This window comes from Equus caballus, chromosome 9 (genome assembly GCF_041296265.1).
Source record: "Equus caballus isolate H_3958 breed thoroughbred chromosome 9, TB-T2T, whole genome shotgun sequence".
Taxonomy (NCBI): Eukaryota; Metazoa; Chordata; class Mammalia; order Perissodactyla; family Equidae; genus Equus; species Equus caballus.
The window spans coordinates 98,798,795-98,826,513 of record NC_091692.1 but is presented as its reverse complement, the minus strand read 5'-3'; the positions used below and the strand labels follow the sequence as shown (position 1 = coordinate 98,826,513).

Genomic DNA, 27,719 nt, shown 5'->3' with positions numbered 1-27,719 from the left:
GCCCGGGGAGGGGCAGCCTCTCCCTAGCAAGAAAGGTATTTTTTAAGATGTCAAAACATCATAATGTACAGAAAATTTAAAAACATGATTAATACAGATATATGATTTAGGAATATTTTCTTCCATTCTGTGGGTTTTTCACTTTCTTGATGGTGTCCTTTGAGGCACAGAACTTTTAACTTTGATGAAATCCAATTTATCTATTATTATCTTTGGTTGCCTGAGTTTTGGTGTCGTATCCAAGAAACCATTGCCTCATTTTAGGTTACAGAGATTTTTATACCTATGTTTTCTTCTAAGAGTTTTATAGGTTTTGCTTTTACATTTAGGTCTTTGATCCATTTTGAGTTAATTTTTGTATATTCTGAAAGGCAGAGGTCCAACTTCTTTTTTTTTTTTTTGCGAATGGCTATCCAGTTACCCCAGCACCATCTGTGGAACTCTACTACTTTTCATTTGCCATCCTCTCCCTCCTGTCCTTACATCCCTTCTACCTGGCTAAGACACATGGTTCTCTATTTTATTAACTCCTCTGCTGACAACTTAAGCTCCCTGGCCCCTCTCTCTCACTAATACTTTGCCTAGCAAAACTCCAGTTGGCAGACAGAAAAGGCTCACTGAGTTCCAGGTTGTATTGATGAGAAATGATATATCCTGGTAAAATTCCTGAATTCTTAGAAATAAAGCAAGAGGTACTACAGTCTTCTGGATGGAAAATCTAAGTTTTTTGCAAAGGAAAAAGAATCAGGCTATCATCAGAATTCTCGTTGTCAACACTGAAAGCAGGAAGAGAATGGAATAGTGGAATAGTGCCTACAGACTCCTGAGAGAAAGGGACTACAACCCAAGAACATTAAGTCAGATGCATGCTATCAATGACATTACACTGTCAGGGCAAATAGGTATTTGAGACTGTGTGCTGTATGTCAAGGTTCTCCAGAGAAACAGCACAACAGAACTAAGGGGAGATATATATATATGTTCATTATAAGGAATTGACTCACATGATTATGGAAGCTGACAAGTCCTGAGATCTTCAGTCACCAAGCTGGAGTCCCTGGAGAGCTGATGGTGCAGTCCAAAGGATTGAGACCCCATGAGGAGATGGTGCAGTTCAGTCTGAAAGCTGGCAGGCTAAGACTCGGACGAGCCAAAGTTTTAGTCTAAGTCTGAAGGCAGGAAAAGAAAAACCCTGATGTCCTAGCTCAAGGCAGTCAGGCAGGAGGAAATTCCCTCTTACTCATGGAAAAGTCAACCTTTTTGTTCTATTCAGGCCTTCAACTGATTGCATAGGGCCCACCCACATTAGGGAAGACAACCTCCTTTACTCAGTATACACATACAATTGTTAATCTCATCCAAAAACACGCTCAAATTAACCATCACGTATCCCCTTGATACTCCAGTTGAAGAAAATACCTTAGAAAAGACTTTAACACAGCAGCAAAAGAAATAGCACGCAGACCTCAAATGAAAGAAAATAAAGAGGGGAAAAACCTACTGATGAGTCATGACCCCCACTATAAATAAGGACAGACTGGGAGTTTGTAATAAAAGAGCCAAATATTCATGAAATAGATGGGACATACTATAAGAAAAAGATCTAACAATAAACTAAACTGAAAGCACTAACCATATCAGTGAAATTCAGGAGGTGGGGATGAAGCATTTTAAAGGGCTCAGTTGGGGGTGACAGTAGATGTGGGAAAGAGGTTGGATATGAAAGTATTCTAAAGAATTCATCTCATTAGGAGTGAAGAGAGTTGAGAAAATATAGAGCATATTGGTAGAAGAAATAGTTGGCATCTTGATTTCAAATAATAGCGAATTGTGTGTCTGATTTGAAGAGAATGTACAGGAGACAACAATTAATGAAATAAAAAATTTAGTATGGTCAAGGGCAATGTATATGCAGGCTCAGTAGGTTCTCTGGTTCCTAAAGAGATAAAGTCATAAGGATAGTTGATTTCCTCCACCAGTCCAGCTCTGAAGGTGCCAGTGAGTAAGATCCGCCCCCCATAACTGATAGAACATGGCATGTTACCTGTAAGAGAAAGTTAAATTCTCAAAAAATGGTAAATCTTTATGAAGTTTTACTAAAAAAATACTTTTCCCCTTTTAAAAGTCTATTATTAGGTCCCCTTTCAACAGGCTTTTTGAAGTACGCTAACTTATGACTACAAGGACTGCTGTCCCTCCCTTGGCAAATCATATAAGATCTCACCTTCCCTTATCTGAGCATCAGGAAGCCCACCCCCTCTCTTACTCAAGTGGCCCTTTCTCCACATGAGCGTCACAGACACTACCTCTCTGACCACAAGGCATTCCTGGGGGTTGGGGTTTGCCTTAGATTGTACCTGTGTGTAAAAGAAACCTGTCTTTTTGATGAACTAAGAAACTGAGGTGTGGTGGCCTCCCAATGTCTGGCTGGTGGCGTCCTTTCTACATGCATATTTTCAGTTAGCAACACAGTCTTATTTTAAATTCTGAGTCCATGATCTTATTTTCATACCACAAAAGTAAGTGAAAAGTATATGGCGCTGGAGGACAAAAGTAAATGCTGTGAGAACTATCCTGAGAGAGAAAATCATTGGGGAGAACTGGAACCCTGGGGCGGTGGGCCAGGCTCCAGTGGAGGAGGGACGGTGCTGAGCCCTTGAGTTGTGCTCTTTTTTCCCCATCTCATTGCCTTCGAAGAATCACTACTTCCCCTCTTACCACTATGAAGCTGTGTATCATTACGTAGGGCTGCCAAACAAAGTATCACAAACCAGATGGCTTAAAACAATCAGGAATATATCAACACACAGTTCTGGAGTAAAAGTCCAAATCAAGGTGTCAGCAGGGCTATGCTCCCTCTTAAACCTGTCGGGAAATCCTTGCCTCTCCCTAACTTCTGCCGGTTCGCTGTCAATCTTTGGTGTTCCTTGGCTCGCAGCTGCACAGCTCGAATATCTGCCTTGGTCATGCCATGATGTTCTCCCTGCGCGTCGCTGTCTTACATGGCCATCTTCTTATAAGGACAGCAGGCATACTGAATCAGGGCCCACCCTACTCCAGTATGACCTCATCTTAACTAATTACATCTGCAACGACCCTATTTCCAAATAAGGTCACATTCTGATGTACTGGGACTAGGACTTCAGCTTATCTCTTTTGGGGGTTGGGGGGATACAGTTCAGCCCATTACAGGGTGATACACACAAACACAATTCCAGCAGCACAGGGTCCAATGGGGTTATGTCAGGAGTCACCAGAGTCTAGTTAACCCCTGAGTATTCTATTTCCCCTTCTTGGTAGCCACAGCCCTAACATGAGGTGATTCCAACTATAGGAGAAAAGCCCTTTCAGAAGACTAGTGCCAAGAGAGAAGATATAAGAGGTTCCCCAAGAGGTGCAGCCACCTGACGAGGGTCAGTAAAGGGGGTGATGAAGGCAGAGTGTGAGCCGCAGGTTCTCTGCTGTGGAACGTGCCTCTTCCCCTTTAAGACACCAGGTGTGGCATAATCTGGAGCCTGAGCCCGGGGCACCTGGAAGTGAGCTTACAGGCAGAAGTTTCAGACACATTTGAAACACAATCATGATAAAAGATAGAAATAAGCCATAAAACTCTACTAGATGAACCAAAATTAAGAGAAGAGCAGAACCAGAATTTAAAATAAAATTAATATCTGCAAAGAGACGAGATGATATTATTGACACAAGGAAGGAAAAAGCACTAATAAAGAATAAAACCAAGTGGAAATATGGAATATGAAAACTAACATTTTAAGTAAAGAGCCCTGTAGCTGGGATAAAAGAAGGAATGTAATTGAAAACACATTAGTGGACCAGAAGATGAAGCTGAGGAACTCTTTAGAAGGCACCAGGAAGGAATGAAGACAAGGAAATTTTAGAGAAAATTTAAGTGATATGGATGCTGAAAATAGAAGTGTCAAAATTGATATAATAGGAATATTTAAAGAAGAAAAAGTAAATGGAGGAGAGAAAACATTTTTAATGTGATCTGGAATTAAGGATGGGTGACCTCAGACTGAAATGGCTCCTTGAGTGTCAAACAGGAGAGAAAGAAAAGAACACATGCACTAGACACTGTAATGAAATTTAAGAATATAGAAGAAAACCATATCCTAAAAGCTTTTAGAGAGAAAATATTACTTACAAAAGAAAAATAATGTGATTAACATCAGACTTAATAAGGATACTGGAAACAAGAGGACAAGAGAATAATATATTCATAGTGTTGAAAGAAAAAATTTTGAACCTAGAATCTTGTCCTTGGGGTAAACTGTCATTTAAAAGTGATGGTGCAAGATGAATAGGTGGAACACAGAGGGTCTCTTAGGGCAGTGAAACTATTCTGTATGGTTTTCTAATGGTGGATACATATCATTATACAGTTTTGAAAACTCACACAATGTACAACACCAAGAGTGAACCCTAATGGACTTTGGGTGATGATGTTCTGGTGCAGGATTTTGATAGTAGGGGAGGCTATTCATATGTGGGGGCAGGGGATATATGGGAAAATCTCTGTACTTTCTGCTCAATTTTGCTGAGAATCTAAAACTGCTATAAAACTAACGGTCTACTTTTTTTTAAGTGATGGTGCAATATACTTATGCTCTCACTGAGACCCTTTTCTGAAAACACTTATTCTTGGGGCTGGCCCCGTGGCCGAGTGGTTAAGTTCGCGCGCTCCGCTGCAGGCGGCCCAGTGTTTCGTTGGTTCGAATCCTGGGCGCGGACATGGCACTGCTCGTCAGACCACGCTGAGGCAGCGTCCCACATGCCACAACTAGAAGAACCCACAACGAAGAATACACAACTATGTACCGGGGGGCTTTGGGGAGAAAAAGGAAAAAAATAAAATCTTTAAAAAAAAAAAAAAAAAAAAAAAGAAAACACTTATTCTTACACAGGAAGAAGTATTATAGTAAAAAAGATAGAAATCCAGAAAAACAGAGTGAGATATAGAAAAGTAAGAGTCCACTGTACATGTATACTGGGTTTAGACAATTAAGTGAATGGCAGCTGATAAGAGCCAGGTTTCCTGCTGTTCATGTGGGAGGTTATGGACAAGCAAGGGAGGAAGACTGGAGTGATCCAGGTGGCAACAGATTAAAGTTGGAGATACTGGGTTCAGCTTAATATACATACAGATAGACATATACAGAAAGATGTATACATATGTGGGTTAATATATACACATGTAATTCCTTGCTTCGTCAGCTGAGAGGACCTAGAAGCAGTGACACTCCAGTGGCAATGACCATACTTGGCACCCAGATCTTGGTTTCTAATACCATTCTCCAATAAAAGAAACCAGAGGTCCTTAGAGAAACAGCTGATTCTAGGGTTGGGACAGGGAATATACAAGATGATCCAGGAGCATCTGATAGTGCCAGAAAGTAAGGGAGCACTTTAAAAAAAACCCACAATACTAGGAATATGTCAAAGAGACACAAGAGCAAACTGAAAGACAATGGCCAAAGCTGAAACTATTTAAGCAACAAAATAAGCAACATAATATTGATTAGAACCCAAAGTGTAAAATATCTATGAGATCATATGATTAAATAAGTGGTTGATTGAACAAACAAACAAATGTGGGAGAGGAGACAAATCTGCCATGCAGAAGGATTTGAAATAATTTATGTAGATACTCTCCCCTCATGGAGGGGGAGCATAACTCCCTACCTTTGAGTATAGGCTATGCAGAGTGACTTCCTTATGCAAACAGGGGGAAAGAGTAATCTTACAGTGGAGAAGCCTGACAAACACTACTTCAAGTAGGTGACATCAAGGTTGACATCAACAATGATAAGTCGTGTTTATTTGATATGATGTGATGAGAATGGAACTCTATCTCTGTGGTATACCTCCTAAAAAAAACCTTCAAACTCCAGGCTGATCTTGAGAAAAACATCAGACAAACAGCAATTGAAAGACATTCTACAAAATATCTGACCAGTACTCCTCAAAACTGTCAAGATCATCAAACACAAGGAGTCTCAGAACGTGCCAGTCTAGAGAAGCATAAGGAGACATGACGGCTAAATGTGATGTGATGTCCCAGATGAGGTCCTGGAACAGAAAAAGGACATTAGGGGTGCATGCATCTTTACACATTCATGTTTTAATGTTCTTTGGATAAATACTCATAAGTAGAATAGCTGGATCACAGGGTAGATTTATTCTTAATTTTTTGAGGAAACTCCATACTGTTTCCACAGTGGCTGCACCAGTTTGCACTCCCACCAGCCGTGTATGAGGGTTCCCTTCTCTCCACATCCTCTCCAACACTTACTGTTTCCTGTCTTGTTAATTATAGCCATTTTGATGGGAGTGAGGTGATATCTCATTGTAGTTTTGATTTGCATTTCCCTGATAGCTAATGACATTGAATATCTTTTCATGTGCCTGTTGGCCATCTGTATATCTTCTTTGGAGATCTTTTGCCCATTTTTTAATTGTGTTGTTTTTCTGTTGTTGCAATGTATGAGTTCTTTATATATTTTGGATATTAACTCCTTATCACATATATGGTTTGCAAATATCTTCTCCCAATTGTTAGGTTGTCTTTTCATCTTGTTGATGGTTTCCTTTTCTCTGCAGAAGCTTTTTAGTTTGATGCAGTCACATTTTTTTACTTTTTCTATTGCTTCCCTTGCCCAGTCAGACATGGCACTTGAAAATATGCTGCTAAGACCAATGTCAAAGAGTGTATTGCCTATGTTTTCCTCTAGAACCCTATGTTCATCACAGCATTATTCACAATAGCCAAGACTTGGAAGCAACCTAGGTCCCCATCAAGGGACAAATGGATAAAGAAGATGTTGTATACTCCTCAGTCATAACAAATGATGAAATCTGGCCATTTGTGACAACATGGATGGACCTTGAGGGCATTATGCTAAGGGAAATGAGTCAGAGGGAGAAAGTCAAATACTGTATGATCTCACTCACAAGTAGAAAATAAAAACAACGACAAACATAAAGACAGGGATTGGATTGGTGGTTACCAGAGGGGAAGAGTGGAGGGAGGAGGACGAAAGGAGTGAACAGGCACATCTGTGTGGATTGTAATTAGTCTTTGGGTGGTGAACATGATGTAATCTACACAGGAATTGAAATATATAACAATGTACACCTGAATTTATATAATGTTATGAACCAACGTTACTGCAATTTAAAAAAAAAGAAAGAAAAAGGACATTAGGTAAAAACCAAGGAAATCTGAATAAAGTTTATAATAATGTATCCATATTGATTCATTACTGGCAACAAATGTACTTTACTAATGTAAGATATTAAAATAGGGGAAACTAGATGTGCAGTGTATGCAAACTCTGTACTATCTTTGCAACTTTTCTATAAATATAACTATTCTAAAATAAAAATGTTATTCAAATAAAAAGTTTTTTAAAAAATTTAAAAAGCATGAGTATAGCTTAGTAAAGTATACTATGATCTTAAAAATAACCAAAAAAAAGACAAAATATATCTCTTACAATATAGAACTAAAATCTACATTCAACAATTAGATTTCTCCTCAAATTCACATAAAACACTTATAAAAATTATAAAAATTATCCAGGTACTAGGCCATTGAGAAATTTTCAACAAATTTTTAAAAATAGGTATCTTATAGACCACATTCTCTGAATATGTTAAAATTCAATTAGAAGGTAATAAAAAATATAAGTCCCCATCCACTTGGAAATTTTTAATAATTCTAAATAATTAATAGATCAAATAAAAAGTAATTATGAAAATTTAAAACACTTAAGAAATTAGTGAAAATATTCCATATCAAAAATTGTACAATGCGGTGAAAGTGTGCTTTGGGGAAATTTATCGCCTGAAATACTTATATTAAAAAAGAAGTGGGGCTGGCGCAGTGGCATAGTGGTGAAGTTCATGAGCTCCACTTCAGTGGCCCGGGGTTCCCAAGTTCAGATCCTGGGCACAGACCTACACACCACTCATCCAGCCATTCTGTGGCAGCATCCCACATACAAAATAGAGGAAGACTGGCACAGATGTTAGCTCAGCAACAATCTTTCTCCAGAAAAAAGAGGAAGATTGGAACACGTGTTAGCTCAGGGCCAAACTTCCTCACCAAAAAAAAAAAGAAGAAGAAGAAAGGCTGAAACCAGAGGCACCAAGTAGCCCATTAATGAGATTAGAAAATGACTAAATAAAACCCAAAGAAAGCAGAAGGAAGGATATAATACATATTAGAACAGAAATCAATGAAACAGTAAACAAAGAAACATTACAGAGGATTAACAAAGCCAAAGTCAAAAAAATAGCAACCTCTTAGGAAACTAATCAAGAAATAAACTAAGAAGAGATTTTACACTTTTCAGTGCTTGAAAAACTCTAAAGAGGCATAATATTTCATGACGTGAAAATTACATAAAATGAAATTTCACTGTCCAGTGGAACACAACCACGCTTGTTCATTTACGTGTTGTCTGTGGCTACTTTCACACTCATATGGCAGAACTGAGGCGTTGGGACAGAGATAGTATAGCCTGGAATACATGACTGGGCTGCGTGGTCCTCAGCTCCACAGGCTCAGAAAGCATCCCTCGGCAGCACACGGATTGCCTGTCAGGGTGAATTTGTGCTTGTAAAGTTCAGTGCCAACTTGTTAGTTTATAAGAGACTGTGTTTGTGTTGACCTCACAGTACAGCATCTGGGAAAACATATCATCAAAGAGTTACATACGAGCCTGGGATTAGAACAAGGACGGCGCAGTAATTTTGAGAAGCTTTTCTCAGTTCCTTTCCCTGATCAGGGTTTTACCAATCTTTGCTTTTTTTTTTTTTTTTTTACTGCAGTAACATTGGTTTATAACAATCTTTGCTTTTCGGAGGCTTCTTTTTTCTGACTTCCACGATTACAGACAGAATATAAAAGAACCTACTAAATTACAATGTTTCAGTCAGCCCCTCTGATTTTTATTTCAAGGTCACCTTGATTAGAACTTTGAGCCTTCCTAGGTGTTATTTAAAAAAACAAAAACAAAAACCTAGTTAGATCTAAGATCCATTTCGAGTTAGTTTTTGTGCACAATGTAAGGTCTGTGTCTAAATTCTTTTTTTTTTTTTTTTTGGATGTGGATGTCTAATTGTTCCAGTACAATTTATTGAAAAGACTATTCTTTCTTCATTTAATTGTCTTTGCTCTTTTGTCAAAGATCAATTGACTGTATTTGTGGGGATCTATTTCTGGGCTCTCTATTCTGTTCCATTGATCTAATTGTGCATTCTTTCATCAACACCACATTGTCTTGATTGCGGTAGCTTTATAAAGTGCTTTAAAGCTGGGTAGAATCTGTCCTTAGATTTTGTTGTTCTTCTTCAGTATTGTGTTGGCTATTCTGGGTATTTTGCCTTTCCTTATAAAATTCATAATCTGTTCATATCTATGAATTTTGATGTTAGATTTTTAACTTTATTTTAAAATATTTTAAAATTTTTATTGAGACTTTTTTTTGACCATGTGTTATTTAGAAGTATGTTGTTTAATCTCCAAATATTTTGAGATTACCTAGCTATCTTTCTGTTATTGATATCTAGTTTAATTTCATTATGATTTGGGATCATATTTTGTATGATCTTTATTCTTTTAAACTCGCTAAGGTGTGTTCTATGGCCCAGAGTGTGGTCTATCTTAGCGACCATTCAATGTGAGTTTGAGAAGAATGTGTATTCTGCTGTCGTGCGATGGGATATTGTGTAAAAGGCAATTAGATTCCAATGACTGATGGTTCTGTTCAACTACATCCTTCCCGATTTTCTGCCTGTTGAATCTGTCAATTACTGATATATGGTTGTCGAAGTCTCCAGGTATAATAGTGAGTTCATCCGTTTCTCCTTGCAATTCTAGCAGTTTTTGCCTCATGTATTTTGATGCTCTGTTGTTAGGTGCATACACATTAAGAATCATTACGTTTTCTTGGAGAATTGATCCCTTTATCATATGTAATATGCCTCTTTATCCCTGATAATTTTATTTGCTCTGAAGTCAGCTTTATCTGAGATCAGTATAGATACTCCCATTTTCTTTTGATTAGTGTTAGCATGCTGTGCTCCTCTCTTTCCTTTTTTTTTTTGCTTGAGGAAGATTGGCCCTGAGCTAACATCTGTTGCCAGTCTTCCTCTATTTTATACATGGGTTGCTGCCAGAGCAGGGCTTTGATGGGTGGTGTAGGTCTGTGCCCAGGATCCAAACCCAGAAACCCCAAGCCACCAAAGCAGAGCACGCCAAACTCAGCCACTATTGCCACCAGGCTGGCCCCTATCCTGTTACCTTTTAACCTATCTGTGGCTTTATAATAAAATGGGTTTCTTATAGGCAATATATAGTTAGGTCTTATTTTTTTATCTGCTCTGACAGTCTCTTTTAATTGGTGTATCTAGGCCATTCACATTTAAAGTGATTATTAATATAGTTGGATTTGTCACCTTAGAAAGTGAATTTGCCTGTTGTCCCCAAAATGACTTTATTCAGGAAGCGCCAAAAGTTGCAATTTGGGATGTGCACGCTATGGCAAACCACAGGCAAACTGGAAAACAAAGCAAGGGAGCTGCTTTTATAGAGAAAAAGGGGGAGTAGGAAGGAGCTGCTCTAAATGAAAATCCATTGGAGGAAAGTAACTATCCAGGGCAGAAATGGCTTCCCATTGGCTAAGCTGTGGCATTTCCCATTGGCTGGGCTATTGCCCAGTGGCAGGGAAATCTTCCTTCAGTAATAAAGTCCTTTCACTTCCTATCAGAGATGCAAGTCTGTCTTCTCCAGTTTGGAGTAATTGACATGTGTGATGGGGTGAGAGCTTCCTCTACAGGCCTTCCCAACTCCAGTTTAGTTAAGGTTCTTTTATTAATTTCCACAAATTAATACGCACCTTGTGTGTAACTACTTTTTATTCATTGTACTTATTTCTTCTTTAAAATCTTCCCCTCTTTTTCTGTCTTCTCTGATTTAATTAAGCATTTTATCTGATTCCATTTTTCTTTCTATTTACCTTATCAACTATGCTTTTAAAAATATATTTTTAGTGGTTATTTGGAACTAATCTGAGTCCACCTTCAAATAACACTATACGGCTATACAGGCAGCATAGGTACTTTATAACCAAGTATTCCCAATTACTCTCTCCCATCCCTTAAGACATTGCTGTCATTCATTTTAATTATCCATATGGTATACTATCGAATACATTGTTGCTATTATTACTTTGAAAAACAATAACCTTTTAGGTTAATAAGAATAAAAGACTTGACTACCTTCACTGATTTCTTCTCTGATCCTTTCCTTTCTTTACGTAGCCCCGAGTTCCTGATCTATATCATTTCCTATCTCTCTGAAGAACTGGTTCCAGCACTTCTCGCAAAGCGGTTCTACTGGCAACAAAATGTCCTCCACGGCAGGTCGGCCAGTAGCATCGAGTCCTTCGGACGCCTAGAGAGGCCCGACCGAGCCCTGGGATCCGATTGGCGGGCGAGCTGGGTGGGGCGGAAGTTCCGGCGGGCGTTTCCGTCGGTGCGTCTGGCGCGCTGCTGCCGGCGTCGGACCCCCGCCCCCTGCGGCGGCGGAGCTGAGTGAGTGCGGCCGGGCGCCCGGCGCGGGCAGAGCGCGGCGTGGAGGCGGAGCGCCCGGCTGTGTGCGCGGAGGGCCGGCGCGCCGAAGCCCGCTCCCACGTGCCGGGCTCGGGGCCGCTGCGCGGGCGGCGTCGCGGCGAGGCCTCGCCGAGGAGGCGGAGCGCGGGCGGCGGGCGGCGGGCGGCGGGCGGCGGGCGGCGGGTGGAGGGTGGACGGCAGCGGCCGGGCGGGGACGGAGGGGGCGGGTTCAGTGCGAGGACGGGGGTGGGCGGCGGGCCATGGGCAGCGCCGGGACTGGTCCCCCGGGCCTTCTTCCCTCCGTGGCGCTCGCTAGACGCTGCCCGGACGATGACCGTTAAGGTTTAGTGTTTTCCTGTGTGGTTTGCAAACACTAGGCGAAGCGCTGCGTGCGTTTTTCTCACGTAACTCAAAATAGCCGGTGACGGTCAGCGGGGGTGTCGCGTCTGATGGTCTGTGGGGAAACTCGAGTCGCCCCCCGGAGACCCTTGCACTAGCAGGTGCTGGGTCCTGCCGGGGTCCAGAGCCCTGCTTCCGACAGCGCTCGGCGCCCCTCGGATGGGTCCGGAAGAGGAGGCAGAGCGTGTTAGGAAGGGCCGTCTGTGAATCGAAGAGGGCGCGCCAGGCCCGGGCCAGGGCTGGCTGAGGTTCAAAGGCCGCCCCTGGCCCACGTGGCCTCCGGTGGAGACTCAGGGAGGCCCGGGAGAAAAGAAATGGGCATCGGTAAGCGTGGGGTCACCTGCTAGTCAGAGAAAACCTTCCGGAGGCCAAGTGATGGTCAGAGGCTTGAGTGGCGAAGGTGGCACAGACAGGCTTTGTTCCCGGATGTGCCTGAGGTTCTCTGGGTTTTCCCTCAGGGTCACTCTAGACGGAAGTGTTTCTCCTTGTTTCCTTTTTATCATCAGGGAGGAAAAGCCCTTCTTAGAAGCCTCTTGGCAAACTTTCCTTCACATCTTCTTGACCAGAACTGGACCTCGTGGTCCCCTAGGGGCAAGGGAAAGCTGGGCGAGAAAAAGGGCGCGTTTCTGCCTGGACTAAGGGGCTGTTTGCTTGGAAGTTTGGCTGGGCGGCCAGCTGTGTATCAGAGGCCAGTTGGGAAGGTTTTCCTGGGAGTGACACCTGGCGTCACGTGTCAGTCTAAGGTAAAACCAGACCATGTTCTAAAAGTCATGTGTCCTGGTAGTTTCCGTTGTGCACCCAGCGGGCTTCAACCTCTCCTGAATGTTGGACCTGTATAGCAAATGCCTTCATTCTCCACTTGTAAGTCTAACACCATGTGCAAAACAACTTTTAATTTTTACCCTTCAGATATATTCCTACAGTCTTATCTTTCTGAGTAAATGGAAATTTTATCATTTCAGTTGCTTGGGCCAAAGATCTTGGTATCTCATCCCACATCTAATTCATCAGCAAACCTTGTTTTATACCTTTGAAATGCATGTAAAATCTGACTACTTATCACCTGCTACCACCCGTCTAGTCCAATACACTGTCATTTCCAGCTGGATTATTGCTAGAGTCTCCCAACTGGTTTTCCTGCTTACACCCTTACACCTCCACCCTGACCCCCTAGTCTTTTGTCAAAGCAGCAGCTGGAGAGGCCATGTGTCACGTCATGTCACTCTGCCCAGGCCTTCCAGATGCTTTTCGTCTCATCCAGAGTAAAAGCCTAAGTTCTATAGCCTGTGAGGCACCCCTGTCTCCTCTCCATTGCCATCCCCTACTCTGCTTCAGCCCCTCTGGCCTTCTTGCCCTTCCTCCAACACATCAAGTGTGCTTGGGTCTCACAGCCTTGGCACTTGTGCTTCCCCATGCCAGGGATGTGTCTCCCCTGACATCTACATAGTGCCTTCTCTCACTCCACCCAGATCTCTACTTGGATGTTGCTCTATCACGGTGCCTTCTGTGGCCATCCTGTGTGAAGTACCCACCACCAAATGCTGCCCATTCTTTCTGTCCCTTATCTGTCACTTGACACAGGTATTGCATCTGTCAAACTGTTCACTTGTGCACTGCCTTAGAGCAGGACCCTGGTCTGCTTGTCCTCAGCTGTTTGCCCACTGCCCAGGACCTCTTAGGTGGGCCCAAGCTGCAGCCCATTGTCTCCTCTGACCAGGTGCACTGCCAAGGATCTGGCGTTTACGTGGTGGCCTTGGGATGCTGTCATACCATGGAGCTGCTTGGGGGACCTCATGGGAGGCAAGGGGATATGGTCTCAGGCTGCTGGATGCTCAGTCTTTCTGCCCTTCCTGGGGTTTTCAGGCAGCCCAAAACTGGGTCTCTGCTGCCACAGACCTCTTGAGGTCCAGGCCCAGAAGTCTCACAGTTGCTGGGGGAAACAAGCCCCGTCACAGTCTTCCCTCTCCCTGCAGCTCTGCCTGCCTCCTCGAGACAAGCTGCAGAGACCCAGTGATGGCCGTCAAGCATCTCCTTCCTGGTGGGCTCCAGGTGAGTGGTCCTCATGGAGACTCCTCTCTGTGGCCTCAGACTTTTCTTGCCTGGAGTCTCTCCATGGTTCCCTCTATCAGAGGCTAGTCTCAGAGGGTAGACAGCTCCCTGTTCTCACCAATGTCTTCAGCCCCTGAGTTGAAGTCCCTGAAATGTGCTCCACACTGTGTCTTCCAATCCCTGAACTGGGAATGGTGGAGGGCAGGGGCTGGGCAGACAGAGGCAAATGAAATGGTGCCTGCCTTGGAGAGCCCACTCTCAGAAAGACAGGCTGGTATGTGTGCTCAGAGTGGTTTGCCCGTCCTGAGCCTAGTGTCTCCTCCCCACCCACGCCCACCCTGGGCTTGCAACAAGATCTTGTCATTACAGGTCTTGGTCTCCTTTGAGGATGTGGCTGTGCTCCTCTCCCAGGAAGAGTGGGGCCTTCTGGACCCTGCTCAGAGGGGCCTCTACAGGGACGTGATGCTGGAGACCTACAGAAACCTGGTCTCGCTGGGTAAGGCTCCTCCCCAGAGCTCAGCTCTTGGCTTCCTGCTACATGAATGGCCCTGGGGACTGGGGCTGGGCTCGAGGCTCCTCACCTCCCTGGGCCCAGACATGGGGCATTTCTGACCCTGGGCCGAGGCAGGCCTGGTCTGCACAGAGGAGGGGACGGGCAGTGCCGGGGACACCCCCGCCCCAATTTTTTTGTAGGGATACAGAAGGAAAATGTCATTCACTGGTCACCAAGTGTATTTACATCCCCTGAGTTAATCTTCATTCTTCTTCGAGGTCGGTGGTGAGATGCACTGTTACAGATTAACCTAAAGCTGACAAATATCTTAAGTTCCTTGAGTTCAGACAGGCAGTCAGGGGAAGATCTGGGATTTGACTCCGTTTGGTTTCAGTGCCCTGCCTTATCCCAGAATGTGCTGCTGCCCTTTAGTCCTTCTGCTGGACATCAACACCTCCTCAACCACGAATCTTCTACTGTGATGTGTTCAGGCCCCAATTCTATTCCTTATCCATGGCCCCCAGAAGAACTGGGTTTGATTTTTTTTCATCTGGGCCGGAGGCTTGCGTCTGTCTCCATGGTTTGGAGACCGGGTGACAGAGGAGGTCACGACAGGCGTACAGGCACTGCCCACAGGGCAATCCTGCCCTGGACCTGGATGACTGATCAGTCTTGCTTCCTTTCTCTGGGGCAGGACTTCAAGGTTCCAAATCTGATGTCATCTCCAGGCTGGAGCAGGGGCAAGAGCCATGGGCCCCACACTCACCAAGAATTGAGGCGAGCTGGATCTGGAGGCTCAGGAGTGAAGGTGAGTCTGCAGGGACACCCCCTGCTCTCCTGCCTCTGCTCCCGGTTCTCCAGGCCCTTCTCCATGGCCTCTGGACCGAATCTCTTGTTAGCACCAGGGCTTTGCTTTCATTCTCCATCTTCTCTCTCTCCTTTTTTCTGGCTGTTAATGGCTCCTATTCTGTGCCCATAAATGGGTTCCTGTTTTTTTACCCTAGAAAATGCTCCTACAATCCCAGAAAAGAGCTCAGGTGTCTTTCCCTAGCAGCTAGCTCCCTGCCCTGGCTACCTCCCAGTTTCTTCCATGTCACCCACTCTTCCTCAGACCTTGCTGGCCGGCTCTGCCTTGGCTGCTTAGAGACACCACTTGGGGAGACCACCTAGAGAGAGACATGCCCTCCTGCTCAGACTCTCACTCCTGCCATTGCTTCCTCACAGTTCCCAGGCCCTTTGTGTTTCCATGTGAATTTTAAAATCAGCTTGTTGATTTCTGAAAAAAAGCCTGCCGGCATTTTTGTTGAGATTGCATTGAATCTATAGATCAATCTGGGGAGAATTGACATATGTTGAGTTTCCTGACCCATGAAAAAGGTGTATGTCTCCATTTATTTATATCTTAGTTTCTCAGTAATCTATTACAGTTTTCTACATGCAGGCATTTTATAACTTTTGTCAGATTTATCCCTAAGTATTTCATAGCTTTTGATGGTATTGCACAAGGTGTTCATTACTTGTATGTAAAAATACAGTTGATTTTTGCAAATCATTCTTGTACCCTGCAACCTTGCAGAGCCCATTCATCTAACCTTGTGCTACATAGCCTCTTGTACACCATGGTGGATGCATGCCATGGGAACAGTGGGCATGTGGGAGAACAGGTCCCTGTTGGCAGGAAGGAGGTGCAGGTAGCAGAGGTGCAGTAAAATAACTGAGTGGTAGCATGGCCTCTCTGTCTCTCTCACCTGATGAAACAGAACCAGTTAAACTTACTTTTGGGGTCCCCCTCAGTTTCTCCACATGCAGTGTACCACCCTCTGTGGGTTAACAATCTCTTAAACATTGTCCCCTGATGACTCTTTTCTGTCCTGTCATTCTTCCTTGCCTGTACAAAGAGGTAGTTTATCTCCCAGGAGATTTCCCAGAGCCTGTGATGCAACCTCCCATATGGCTTCTTAAGGGCTCAGTCTGTGCTAGGATGGTAGGTCCTTTGTATGAGTTATTTCTAATTGTCATATAATCTACAAGAATGAAACTTCACAGCATTATTTTCCCTATTTCATAGGCAAGGAAGCTGATGATCAGAGAGATTCGTCAGTTACATCTAGCTGGGGAGCACTGGGGTTTGAACCAGAGCCACATGGGCTCCAGAGACTGTGTGGTTCCTTCTGCACCACTTGAGACCAGTGTGGACTTTGTCCTTCTGCCCAGTTGCAAGGATGTTCCTGCTCCTTCAGCTGAGAATTTGACATGCTTCTCCTCCAGGTGGCTTTGTGACATCCTGTGGTTTTGCCTCCTGGGCAGGAGGAGGAGCCTAAGAAGGAACTAAAAGCAGTGGGAAAGTAGGGGTTGCAAGGACAAGGAAGCCCAGGCAGAAGAGTTTGTCAAGGACAGGCTGGTCAGTTAGTCAGGGAATGTGGATGAGTTCATATATGTCAGTGTGTGCCAGGTGCTCAGCTGGGCTCTGGCTTATGATGGTGAACAAGCTAGGTGGCATCCTTATGTCTCTTGAGCCCATAGTATGCAGGGGAGAAGAGGCCTGAACAGAGACACATGTTCAAGAAGTGGACAGGACCACATCAGGCAGGGCCTGGCAAACTGCGTTAGATGTGATTCTTATCCCAGGGGAGTAGAAAGCTGTGAAATGTGTATTTAAAAATAATTATTTTTATACAGTGAACATGTATCATTTTAGGAAAACAACAAAACTGAGCCATGTAGGGAAGTACGGCCGTGAGAATAAAACATCACCCCAAATCTTGCTGCGCAGACATGTTCATTCTTGGCATTATATGACAGTATTTCATAGACCCAAATGCATTGGCTCAACCAGATAGAAATTTGTTTGCCTCATTTAGCGGAGTCCCTGTTTAGTGGGTTCTCTGTTTGACATGCTTCTTCGGAGGCTGGTTTGCGTGTCTGGTTTCTCTCCCATCCTCTGGAGCAGCATGCCCAAATGCTCATCTGCAGGTTTAACACTGGGTCAGACGCCTCTGTCCTCAGGCTTGTGAGAAGGGGAAAGAGAGTGGAGGAGGCAGATCGACTGCTGTGGAGGCTCTGGCCTTGAAGTAGCCCGCCTCGCTTTCACTCACATTCCACTGGTGAGAATTCAGTTATGTGGCCACACTTCATACCATTATTTTCCTAGTTGTTGCTCTAGAACTTACCATATGCATGTTAACTTATCAGAATCTACTTCTGGTTTATACTGACAATTCCAGTGACATGGAATTGTTACTCCTGTATAGCTCTATTTCCTCTTCTCCCTTTTTGTGCTCTTTTTGTGCAATTACATCTATGTATGTTACAAATGCAACAATACATTTTTATAATTATTGCTTTATATAATTTTATGTCTATTATGGAAAAGAGCAAGCATATATTTATAGTTTGCTGCTGTCATTTCTTTACTGCAGTACAATTCTGCTGTCACCCACCTCCTTTGTGCTGTTTTTGGCACATGTAATACATTTCTATCTGTAATACCGTGATTTATATTAAGAAGTATGTATTTGGTCCTTGTCCCCATTCTGGCACAGAACTCCTAAAACCCTTGGAATTTCCTAAACGATGAGAACAATAAAGATTGCTCTATTGCGGGCCAGTCCCATGGCTGAGTGGTTAAGTTCGCACGCTCCGCTTCGACTTGCATGCTCAGCTTCGACAGCCCAGGGTTTCACTGGTTCGGATCCTGGGCGCGGACCTAGCACCACTCATCAGGCCATGCTGAGGCAGCGTCCCACATGGAAGAACCAGAAGGACCTACAACTAGAATATACAACTATGGTTTAGTGAGCTTTGGGGAGGAGAAGGAAAAGAAAAAGAAGATTGGGAACAGATGTTAGCTCAGGTGCCAGTCTAAAAAAAAGATTGCTCTGCTGCTTTTGACAGTGCCCTGGGGTATAAATAGCTCAGCAGTCTGATTCTCTTAAATTTGGGCAGCATTTTTTTTAAGTCAGCCTTAGAGGTTTGTTCTGACTCCAGGAAGGTGGGTGGAAGAAGGGATCCCCTGCCCACTCAGCCATGCTCACCAGCGATTTTGTGTCTTTAACTTGGAGTTGGAGGGAGCAATAAATGCTGGTGGCCTAACCTCCTGGTGAGAGACGGTGAGCCTTCCTTGGGAGCTAAGGGGAGAGGGAGCCCCTTCTTGCCCCACCTAACTGGAGTGGAGCATCTGTCATGCTGAGCTGAGAGGATGGGGGCAGAGTGGGTCATGGTTCAAATGCCACACACTCAGAGTTCTTACCAAGTTTTAGTAGATTTTCTTGAATAAATATTTCTTCGTTTGCTTTGGGTTTTTTTTTTAGAAGGATATACTTTATTTTATTTTTTTGCAGAGGAAGATTTGCCCTGAGCTAACATCTGCCAGTCATCTTCTATTTTGTATATGGGTCACCACCAGGGCATGGCCACTGACAGACGAGTGATATAGATCTGCGCCCAGGAACCAAACCAGGGTCATTGAAGCGGAGCATGCCACACTTAACCACTAGGCCACCCGGCCCCCTACATTTGCTGTTTGTCCTTAGGACAATTTCCAGAGACTTTATTTTGTGTGTGTCTGAGGAGGATTGGCCCTGAGCTAACATCTGGTGCCAGTCTTCCTCTACTTTATGTGGGACACTGCCACAGCATGGCTTGACAAGTGGTGCTAGGTCCCTGCCTGGGATCCAAACCTGTGAACCCCAGGCCGCCAAAGCAGAGCACTCAGACTTAACCACTATGCCACTGTGCTGGCCCCTCCCGAGACTTTAAATGGTTCTTAGTTTGGAGCTTTTTTTGGTTTGGGGGTTTTTTTAATAGTTCCTGCCAGCTTTGCTTGCTTTCCTGTGATGTGGATCCAGAGTTCTTTACACTGTCATCCTGGAAGTGGACTTTCATGGCTTTCAATTTTGAAGAACATTTTTCTGGATGTGAAACTAGGTTGGCAGTTACTTGCTTCAGCACATTAAAATGTGCTTTGATCTGCTGTCTCCCACTTCTAAAGTCAGAAAGTCAGTCTGCAGTCTTATTTTGCTTTGAATGTGACCTGTCTTTACTCCTGCTGCTTTTAATGTTTTCTTTCTTTGGTTTTCAGCAGTTTGACTATGTTATACCTAGGTGTGGTTTTCTTTGAATTTATCTTACTTAGGGTTCTTAGAGCTTTTCGAATCTATTGTCTGTAGACTTTTATCAGTTGTAGAGAATTCTAGGCCAGTATTTCTTAGCATCTCTCTTCTGCCCTGTTCCCTTTCTCCTCTCCTGGGATGTGAGTGTACACACTGCGCCTTTCTGCCATGTCACACTGCTTCCTGCACTCTCTTCTGTATTCCCTGTTCTTTTCATTCTCTCCGTGTTTCAATCCGAATACTTACGTGCCTTCCTGTTGAGTAATCATCTGTTCTGTTATGTCCTGTCTGATAATAAGCTCTCTCTCTATTGAACTCTTAAGTTTTCATTTGATTTCTGGTGTTTTTCTTACATATTTCTTTGTTTTCTTACATATACTAAACATAGGTTTGGTTTGCTTTTTTCTTTTTATCTTGGTTCATGACTATCTGAATCAGCTTTGGGTTTGTTTCTATTGTATATTGTTTTTCCTCTTGGTTTCTTGTCATTTAGTCTTTTTTAAACATGCCTTCTGATATTTAATTGTCAGTTATTATAGATAAAGAATTATAGAGGCCCTATATGATGTTACACTCTTGAAAGAGGATTAAGTCTCCTTCTGGCAGATGGATAATGTGCCACTGTGCCACCTTGTCTGTCAGGGGGTTCGTCTTAGGCTTTGTTAGGGCTGGTCTGATACTCAGAAAAAAAATTCCCTGCTCACTGGTGACCTTTGAGGAATGTAAGAAACTGATTTATTATGCTGGACATTGGTAAGTAAAAGAATCAAGTATTTATTCTCCCTTTACTAGATATATTAAATACCTCAGGATAACTAAACAATTGATGAGTAGAACTTTCTCTTCATTGAAGTTCCGGGTGAAAAAGAATGAATGACAGGATTAGAAATCACTATTTTGCAATCCCAAATTTAAAAACAAATATGATTACTAATGGCTGTTAACATCACAAAAAGAGAAGCAACGAGACATTTTGCACCTCCTGATGGGAAAATATTCTACCACATGTGGAGAGGTTTTTGTGTTAAAAAAAAAAAGAAAGAAATCAAGCCTAAATCCTGAGATATCAACTAAAATACCTACGTACAGAAGCAGCTAATACTACCACATCCTTCCTCTAACCCTGCGTGAAGAATATCCAACAGCAGGCATCTTCTACCTATGGCAAAAGCTAGGGGATTGCCTCAAAAAAAAAGAAATAGCCCTAGAGCAAAGACCTCCAAATTTGAGCATTTGGGGGTGCCCTGGCCTTATAGCTACCACCTCACTCAAGTGCCCTTCCAATTGGCAACACCACTCATACACAGAGTTCCCAAGCATCTTCTTAGTGCCTCTGTTTAAAATACAGACAGGCAGGGGCCGGCCTGGTGACGTAGTAGTTAAGCTCGCATGCTCCACTTCAGCAGCCTGGGGTTCACGGGTTTGGATCCTGGGCACAGACCAGCACACCACTCATCAACCCACACTGTGGCAGCATCCCACGTACAAAATAGAGGAGGATTGGTACAGATGTTAGCAACAATCTTCCTCACCAAAAACTAATTAACTAATTAATTAAATACAGGCATCCAGGGGCCACCAGATATCTGAGGGAAATGGCAGGGTGAACCAGTGTGAGACATTGCTTCGTGATTCACAGATCACTCTGTTCTGTGGTTTGTCATTTTTTTCACATTCTTTATTCTGTTTCCTACCTGGTGAAATACAACCTCTTGATTAGGATCACCTTTTTAGACTCTGGTCCTAAGATGCTGAAGGCTCTTAATACCTCAGATAACCCTGACAGAAGCCACAGGAGTTTGGGTGTTTGCCATCCACAACCTGCCCCTTCAGGCTGCTTATGGGTTTCTAGAATAAATTATCGTTTGCTTTTTACCTTTAATACTTTGAATATTACAATAAGTCCCTTTGAAATACTGCGAGTGGTTCACTGAAGTCTCTTAAGACTACTTAACCCAATTTTGGACCCTGTCCAGTTAACATTTTCAGCTCAGCCTTCCTGTTCTGGCTAAACAGCCAGAAGTAACAGCCTGTTACAGCTCTGATCACACCACTGTCTACAGGAGAGATTCCACTGTGCTTTTGTGGTATCTCAAATAGGGCTCCCCTCTGCCTGTCCTGACCTGGCCTGTCCTTCCAACTGTCTTTGTATCCATGTGATTCAATGATTTTGTTTGGGTTTGGGGTTTTTTTGTTTTGTTTTGTAAATTTCCTTTCATTGGGACTAAGAATTCAGTGATACTACAGTTTTTACAAATTTTCAGGTCCTTTTATTCATTGGGAATGTGTGGGGTGGACTGTTGCACACATTGGCTTTTTTGCCTGTGCTGTGCCTGCTATTTGAATGAGTAGGTTGCTTCTTCATTTCTGTTTTTCTCTATTTTCCCTGCTTTGCTTCCGTGAAACTAAGTTGTGCAGATCAAATGGTTTTTCCCATTATCCATTACTCTGTATACCCTACATTCATTATAAGTCATTTATCATTCATTTATTTTTTCAACAAATGTTTGGATACTTGTTATGTGTAAGCCATGAAAGATACCTTGTTCACAAAGTTTACAGCAGTGACAGGATCACCACAGGCAGTGAGGTTCTCCACCACCACTCCCTTCTTCCTCATTGCCCTCCTCACCTCTGAGAACTTTCCCCTCCGGTCACGCCTCACTGTCCCTGCCCATCGTGCCAGTGAGCCTGTCTGCAGATGTCAGCCTCTGGCCTCGGGCTTCTTCCTCCCTCCCTCCCACACCAGCTTTCATTGCTGTGATGGCATGCTTCCCTCTCCTCTGCTTTCTTCTCCTCTTCCGAGTGAGGTTGTTTGTGGTTTTTTGTTCTGAGAATCCACTAAACCCCCGGGAGACAGTTGTTTCATATAAGTGTTCTTATTTATGCTCTAATTCTTTCTCCTGTAGTAAAACGCAAGTAACTCATTTTTTCTTCATTCTTTCAGGTTATGAGTCTAGGATGGAAAAGAAGGAGCTAACTCCAATGCAGGAAATGTCCGAAGAAATGGAATCCCAGAGAGCAAAATCAGAAAAATATTTAAGGAATATTTCCAAGGAACCTGATTTTGAAGGGATGAGTAAAATTGAGGGCAAATTAAAGAATTACTGGAGAAAATCTTCAGTGGAAGGACTTAAGAAATCCTTCTCCCAGAACAGCAGTTTCAGGCCAGTGACAGTGACACATGTGAAAACCCCCACAGGGGAGGAATGCCAGAGATTCAGTGCTATTGAGGTAAACTGCGCTGCAGACCCAAACCCTGTCAGCTCTCATAGAGTGTCTAGAGGGGAGGGTCTCCTTCAGAGTGTGTCACATGTAGAAAACTTTCAACAAAGTAAGGAGCTCGTTAACCTCCAGAGTTTCCATCTGGGAGAAGGAGCATTTCAGACAGACGTGTTTGTGAGTTCGCCCAGGCAGAGTTTAGTTCTTAGTGAGAAGCCGAGGATTAACAATCCACAGAAACCCTGTGAGTGTACTAAGTGTGGGAAAAGTTTCCGTCAGAGTAGAGCTCTTGTTCAGCATCAGAGGATCCATGCTGGAGAGAAGCCCTTCAGGTGTGGTGAGTGTGGAAAAGCTTTCAGTCGACACTCTTTCCTTAGCAAACATCAGAGAATTCGCAGTGGTGAGAAGCACTACACATGTGGTGATTGTGGCAAAGCTTTCAGTGCTCGTTCGTGCTTTGTGCAGCATCATAACAGTCACTCTGGAGAAAGACCCTACAAGTGCAGTGAATGTGGGAAAGCTTTCAGTACACATTCATCTTGTACTCAACATCTTAAAATTCACACTGGGGAGAAACCTCATGAGTGTAATCAGTGTGGGAAAGCCTTTAGTCATAGCTCTAACCTGATTCATCATCAGAGGATTCACAGTGGAGAGAAACCTTACAAGTGTAAGGAATGTGGGAAAGCCTTCAGTAGACAGTCACACCTCGTCCAGCATCAGAGAGCTCACTCTGGAGAGAGACCTTACGACTGCACTGAGTGTGGCAAAGCCTTCAGTGCACGGTTGTCTCTCGTTCAACATCAGAGGATTCATACAGGAGAAAAACCCTATGAATGTAATCAATGTGGAAAATCCTTTAGCCTGAACCGAACGCTTATTGTCCATCAGAGAATTCACACTGGAGAGAAACCCTACAGGTGTAATGAGTGTGGAAAATGCTTCAGTCAGCGCTCACAAGTTATTCAACATAAGAGAATTCACACTGGAGAGAAGCCTTATATCTGCAACGAGTGTGGAAAGTCATTCAGTGCTCGCCTGTCTCTTGTCCAGCATCAGAGGATTCACAGTGGAGAAAAGCCTTATGAGTGTAACAAGTGTGGGAAAGCCTTCAGTCAAAAGGGACATCTTATTCAGCATCAGCGAATTCACACTGGAGAGAAACCCTATGAGTGTAGTGAGTGTGGAAAGGCTTTCAGCCAGAGCTTTAATCTTATTCACCATCAAAGAACACACAATGGTGAGAAGCCCTATGAATGCAACGAGTGTGAGAAAGCCTTCAGCGTGCTCTCTTCCCTCGTTCAGCATCAGAGAGTACACAACGGAGAGAAGCCCTACGAGTGCCACAGATGTGGAAAGGCCTTCAGCCAGGGCTCACACCTAATTCAGCATCAGAGGAGTCACACCGGAGAGAAGCCCTATGAGTGTAACAAGTGTGGAAAAGCCTTTGGGCAGATCTCTACTTTAATTAAGCACGAGAGGACGCACAACGGAGAGAAGCCCTATGAGTGCAGGGACTGCGGGAAGGCCTTCAGCCAGAGTGCACACCTGCTCCGCCACCGGAGAATCCACACTGGAGATCATCCGTACGAGTGCAGGGACTGTGGGAAGGCCTTCAATGTTCGCTCCTCTCTCATCCAGCATCACAGGATTCATACTGGCGAGAGGCCTTATGAGTGTAGTGAGTGTGGCAAGGCCTTCAGTCAGCATTCACAGTTTATTCAGCATCAGAGGACTCACACTGGAGAGAAACCCTATGTGTGCAATGAGTGTGAGAAGTCCTTCAGTGCACGCTTATCCCTTATTCAACATAAGAGAATTCACACTGGAGAGAAACCCTACAAGTGCACAGAATGTGGAAAATCCTTCCGGCAAAGCTCTCACCTTACCCGACATCAGAGAATTCACAATGGAGAGCAACCTTACAAGTGTAATGAATGTGGGAAAACTTTCAGTCAGAGAATAAGTCTTATCAGTCATGAGAAAATTCATGAGGTTCATGTTGGAGAGCAAGCCTGTAAGTGTAATAAGTGTGGGGAAGTCTTTAGTGCACAGGCAGCTTTCATTCAGCATCATAAAGTTCACAGTGGAAAGTAATCGCCTTATTCGATCAATTCTTCACTGGTTTACATCAGGAGAGTCACCCTGATGACACTGCCACTGCTTAATGACATTCATTTCAGATATTCAGCTCTTCAGAGATTTAACTGTCTCCCAGTGAGCTCCTAACCAAAGGCAGGCTGCCAAATTACATGGTACAACTTCTAAGGCAATGTGCCTTCCCTGAGAGTTGGAGGATGGCCTCTGCTTGAGGACTTTAAACAAGTGCAATTGAAATACACTTATTTAGGGCGTGTTTATAGCACCAGATGTTAAAGTACTGTTAGGTATTTCATTTGGCCACTGGCTTTTCTTTTCTTTCTTCTTCATCATCTATTTCAGCTTCAAAAAGAGTAATTGGGATCCTTGTACTTTCAAGTGTGATGGAACCAGGTTGAGGCTTTCTTATGTATTTGTTTGGCCCTTTTCAAAATGTTTTTGTTCAATTGTGAGAGATATGGTACTTTAACTTCAAAAGTGTTATTTTTTTTCAGCAGCAAATAACCCACACAGGAGAGAAACCTCATGAGTATAAGCAAAGTCTGTTAAGGAATGAGATGAGGCTTGTGTGTAGATTCAAACAGTTGAGATCCTGCCAAGAAGTCAAATGATAAGTGTACAGTGGGTTTTTCTGCAAGGTAATTTGGAAAGAAAAAACCCTGTGAATTGGGAGGAAAATAGGCATAAAGTAGATACGTGATGGCATGGGACACAACTTACAGATTCTGTTCTTAAAGCCAAGATTGGTGTATCCCATCAGTTCCTACAGGAAAGCAGGTGAGTAGCCGTAGCTGCTCCCTTTTCCTGGGCAGCTCAGCACTGAGCAGGGTGGCGGGGAAGGCAGGTCCTGCTGCTGCCACAGGACGGGACCAGGTGAGGCAGGGCCGTGGCAGTGAGCAGCTTTCAGTAGGTGGATACTCGTGCAGGTTGTCAACGCGTGAGCTGGTGTCTGCGCTGGAAAGGTGCCTGTTCTTCTCTGGAGCCATGTTGGTCAACAGTGTCTCAGTGTCCTTCAGTTCTCACCTGGTGTTTGAGATGAGGGTAAATGTCCCAGGAGCTCTGTTTTCCTAAGCGCAGTCGTCAGAGTTGCTGCCCCTGTCCTCTGGGGCCTCTGCCCGATTCACTCACATGTGGTTCACTCCAGCATCCTTAGAACCCTGTTCTCCAGAAACTTCTATAGTACTGTCGTCTTATTTTGTGGAAGAAAGAAGATTAGCATGAAAATGGGCTGAAACAGGGTTATAAATATGAGAAATTCAGCAAAAGCAGTCTGTGAGAGACAGTTCCAGAAACAAATCTGGCAACTGAAAGTGGCTATAGAGTCTGATGAGCAAGCTGGATGTCATATATGCAGACACTTCAGAAGGGGTTGACCACTCGTGACTTGGGATAAACTGTAATGGAACAGTGCTTTGTGTCTAAGAATCAGGGTAAGGAAGAGATGAAATGAAAGAAAAGGTAAGAGCAATGAATTATTTAATAATTGGACATTATTCCCTTATAATATTCTTTTCACTAGTAAATTGTTCCAGTTTTCCTATTTATTAAAGGAACTTCCTCTTAGAAGTTGGCCGATCTTTTCTCCTTACATTAACCTGGCCTGTGGCTCAGGCCTTATTCGCCAGCCTTTGTCCATATAGTAGTAGTGGTGGTCTTTATTCATTTTAGGATTTTGAAAAGCTGATTGGAAAATCTGCCTCTTGGTGATAATCTTCCTAAGCACACTTCACCACAAATAGCTTTGACTTGTTTTTTTTTAACTGGAATGAATTCCCTCTGAAGATAATGGTTATCATGTGCTGAAGAAAAATTCAGTCAACAAACCTTTGCCTTTTTTACCTTAGCGTGTGCCAGGAACTGTGATAAATGCTACTGGGTTTTCTCATTTAATCCTCGCATCAACTCAGTGAAGTAGGTACTTTGATTAACCCCGTTTTACAGTGAGACTGAGGCACAGAGGCAGCTCAGTGGCTGCACTGGCACCACGTGGCTCCACTTCCCGTGCTCCTGGAACACCTCCTGAGCACCTGCTGCAGGCTGGCACCCCCAAGACTTAAGTCACTGCTGGCAGGGAGCTTGCCAGTCTGACTAATTCTAGGTGGGAAGTTGTACATTTTACTCAAACATGGTTTGGTAAATGGGTCTTCCAGATGTGTTATCAATGAAGGAAAATGAGAAAACAGTCCAACAGTGGGTCTCTGGCTTACAACTTACTAATCATAGCCCAGTGGCCACGTTGCCCCTGAAAGGGAGAGAATAGCTATCTTCCTAAGCTGGCTGGAAAGCTTAATCTCCTGAAGTTGTGTCAGAAGCTCCTTCTCACCCAGGTCTCTGGGCTTGAGTTTGGGATGGGGCCTTGGAGCTCTTTACCCAGTTACAACTTCTGCTTCTAGAGAAAGAACTTTTAGGAGAGGAGAAAAAGAAAGTCACTATTTTTTGCTCTGAGGATCTCTTTGGCATCCTTTCAAGAGACAAAGGATGAGGAAGCCATGGCAGTGTCCCCCTCAAGGTTGCATGATTAGAGTGCCAAATCAGGAGGAAATATTTTGGCTTTTTCTTTTTCACTCCCATCTTTATGTACATTGGAGGTGTTTACTTAATTAAGAACATCAGCTTTTATTCTAATCCCATTTTAGGTTGTGTGGCTAAAACATCTTTATGACTAATTTCTATGATCAGTTTGGATTGTTTTAGTTTTCAGCTAAAAA

General features: G+C 43.6%; 1 protein-coding gene across 4 annotated transcripts; it reads left to right on the top strand.

Moving 5' to 3' along the window:
* The first annotated feature begins 11,276 nt into the window (after positions 1-11,276).
* Positions 11,277-26,577, top strand: ZNF252 (zinc finger protein 252). Of its 4 annotated transcripts, none has more exons than XM_005613380.4 (5): positions 11,277-11,619; positions 14,010-14,085; positions 14,455-14,581; positions 15,273-15,386; positions 22,637-26,577. In XM_005613380.4, the coding sequence occupies exons 2-5, from the start codon at positions 14,050-14,052 to the stop codon at positions 25,006-25,008; spliced, it is 2,649 nt and encodes an 882-aa protein (XP_005613437.1). In that variant the 5' UTR covers positions 11,277-11,619; positions 14,010-14,049; the 3' UTR covers positions 25,009-26,577. The 4 variants fall into 4 exon arrangements, with proteins under 4 accessions (XP_005613437.1, XP_014583628.1, XP_005613439.1 ...); XM_005613382.4 differs by lacking the exon at positions 11,277-11,619 and adding an exon at positions 12,230-12,360; XM_005613381.4 differs by lacking the exon at positions 11,277-11,619 and adding an exon at positions 12,761-12,897.
* Positions 26,578-27,719: the final 1,142 nt, after the last annotated feature.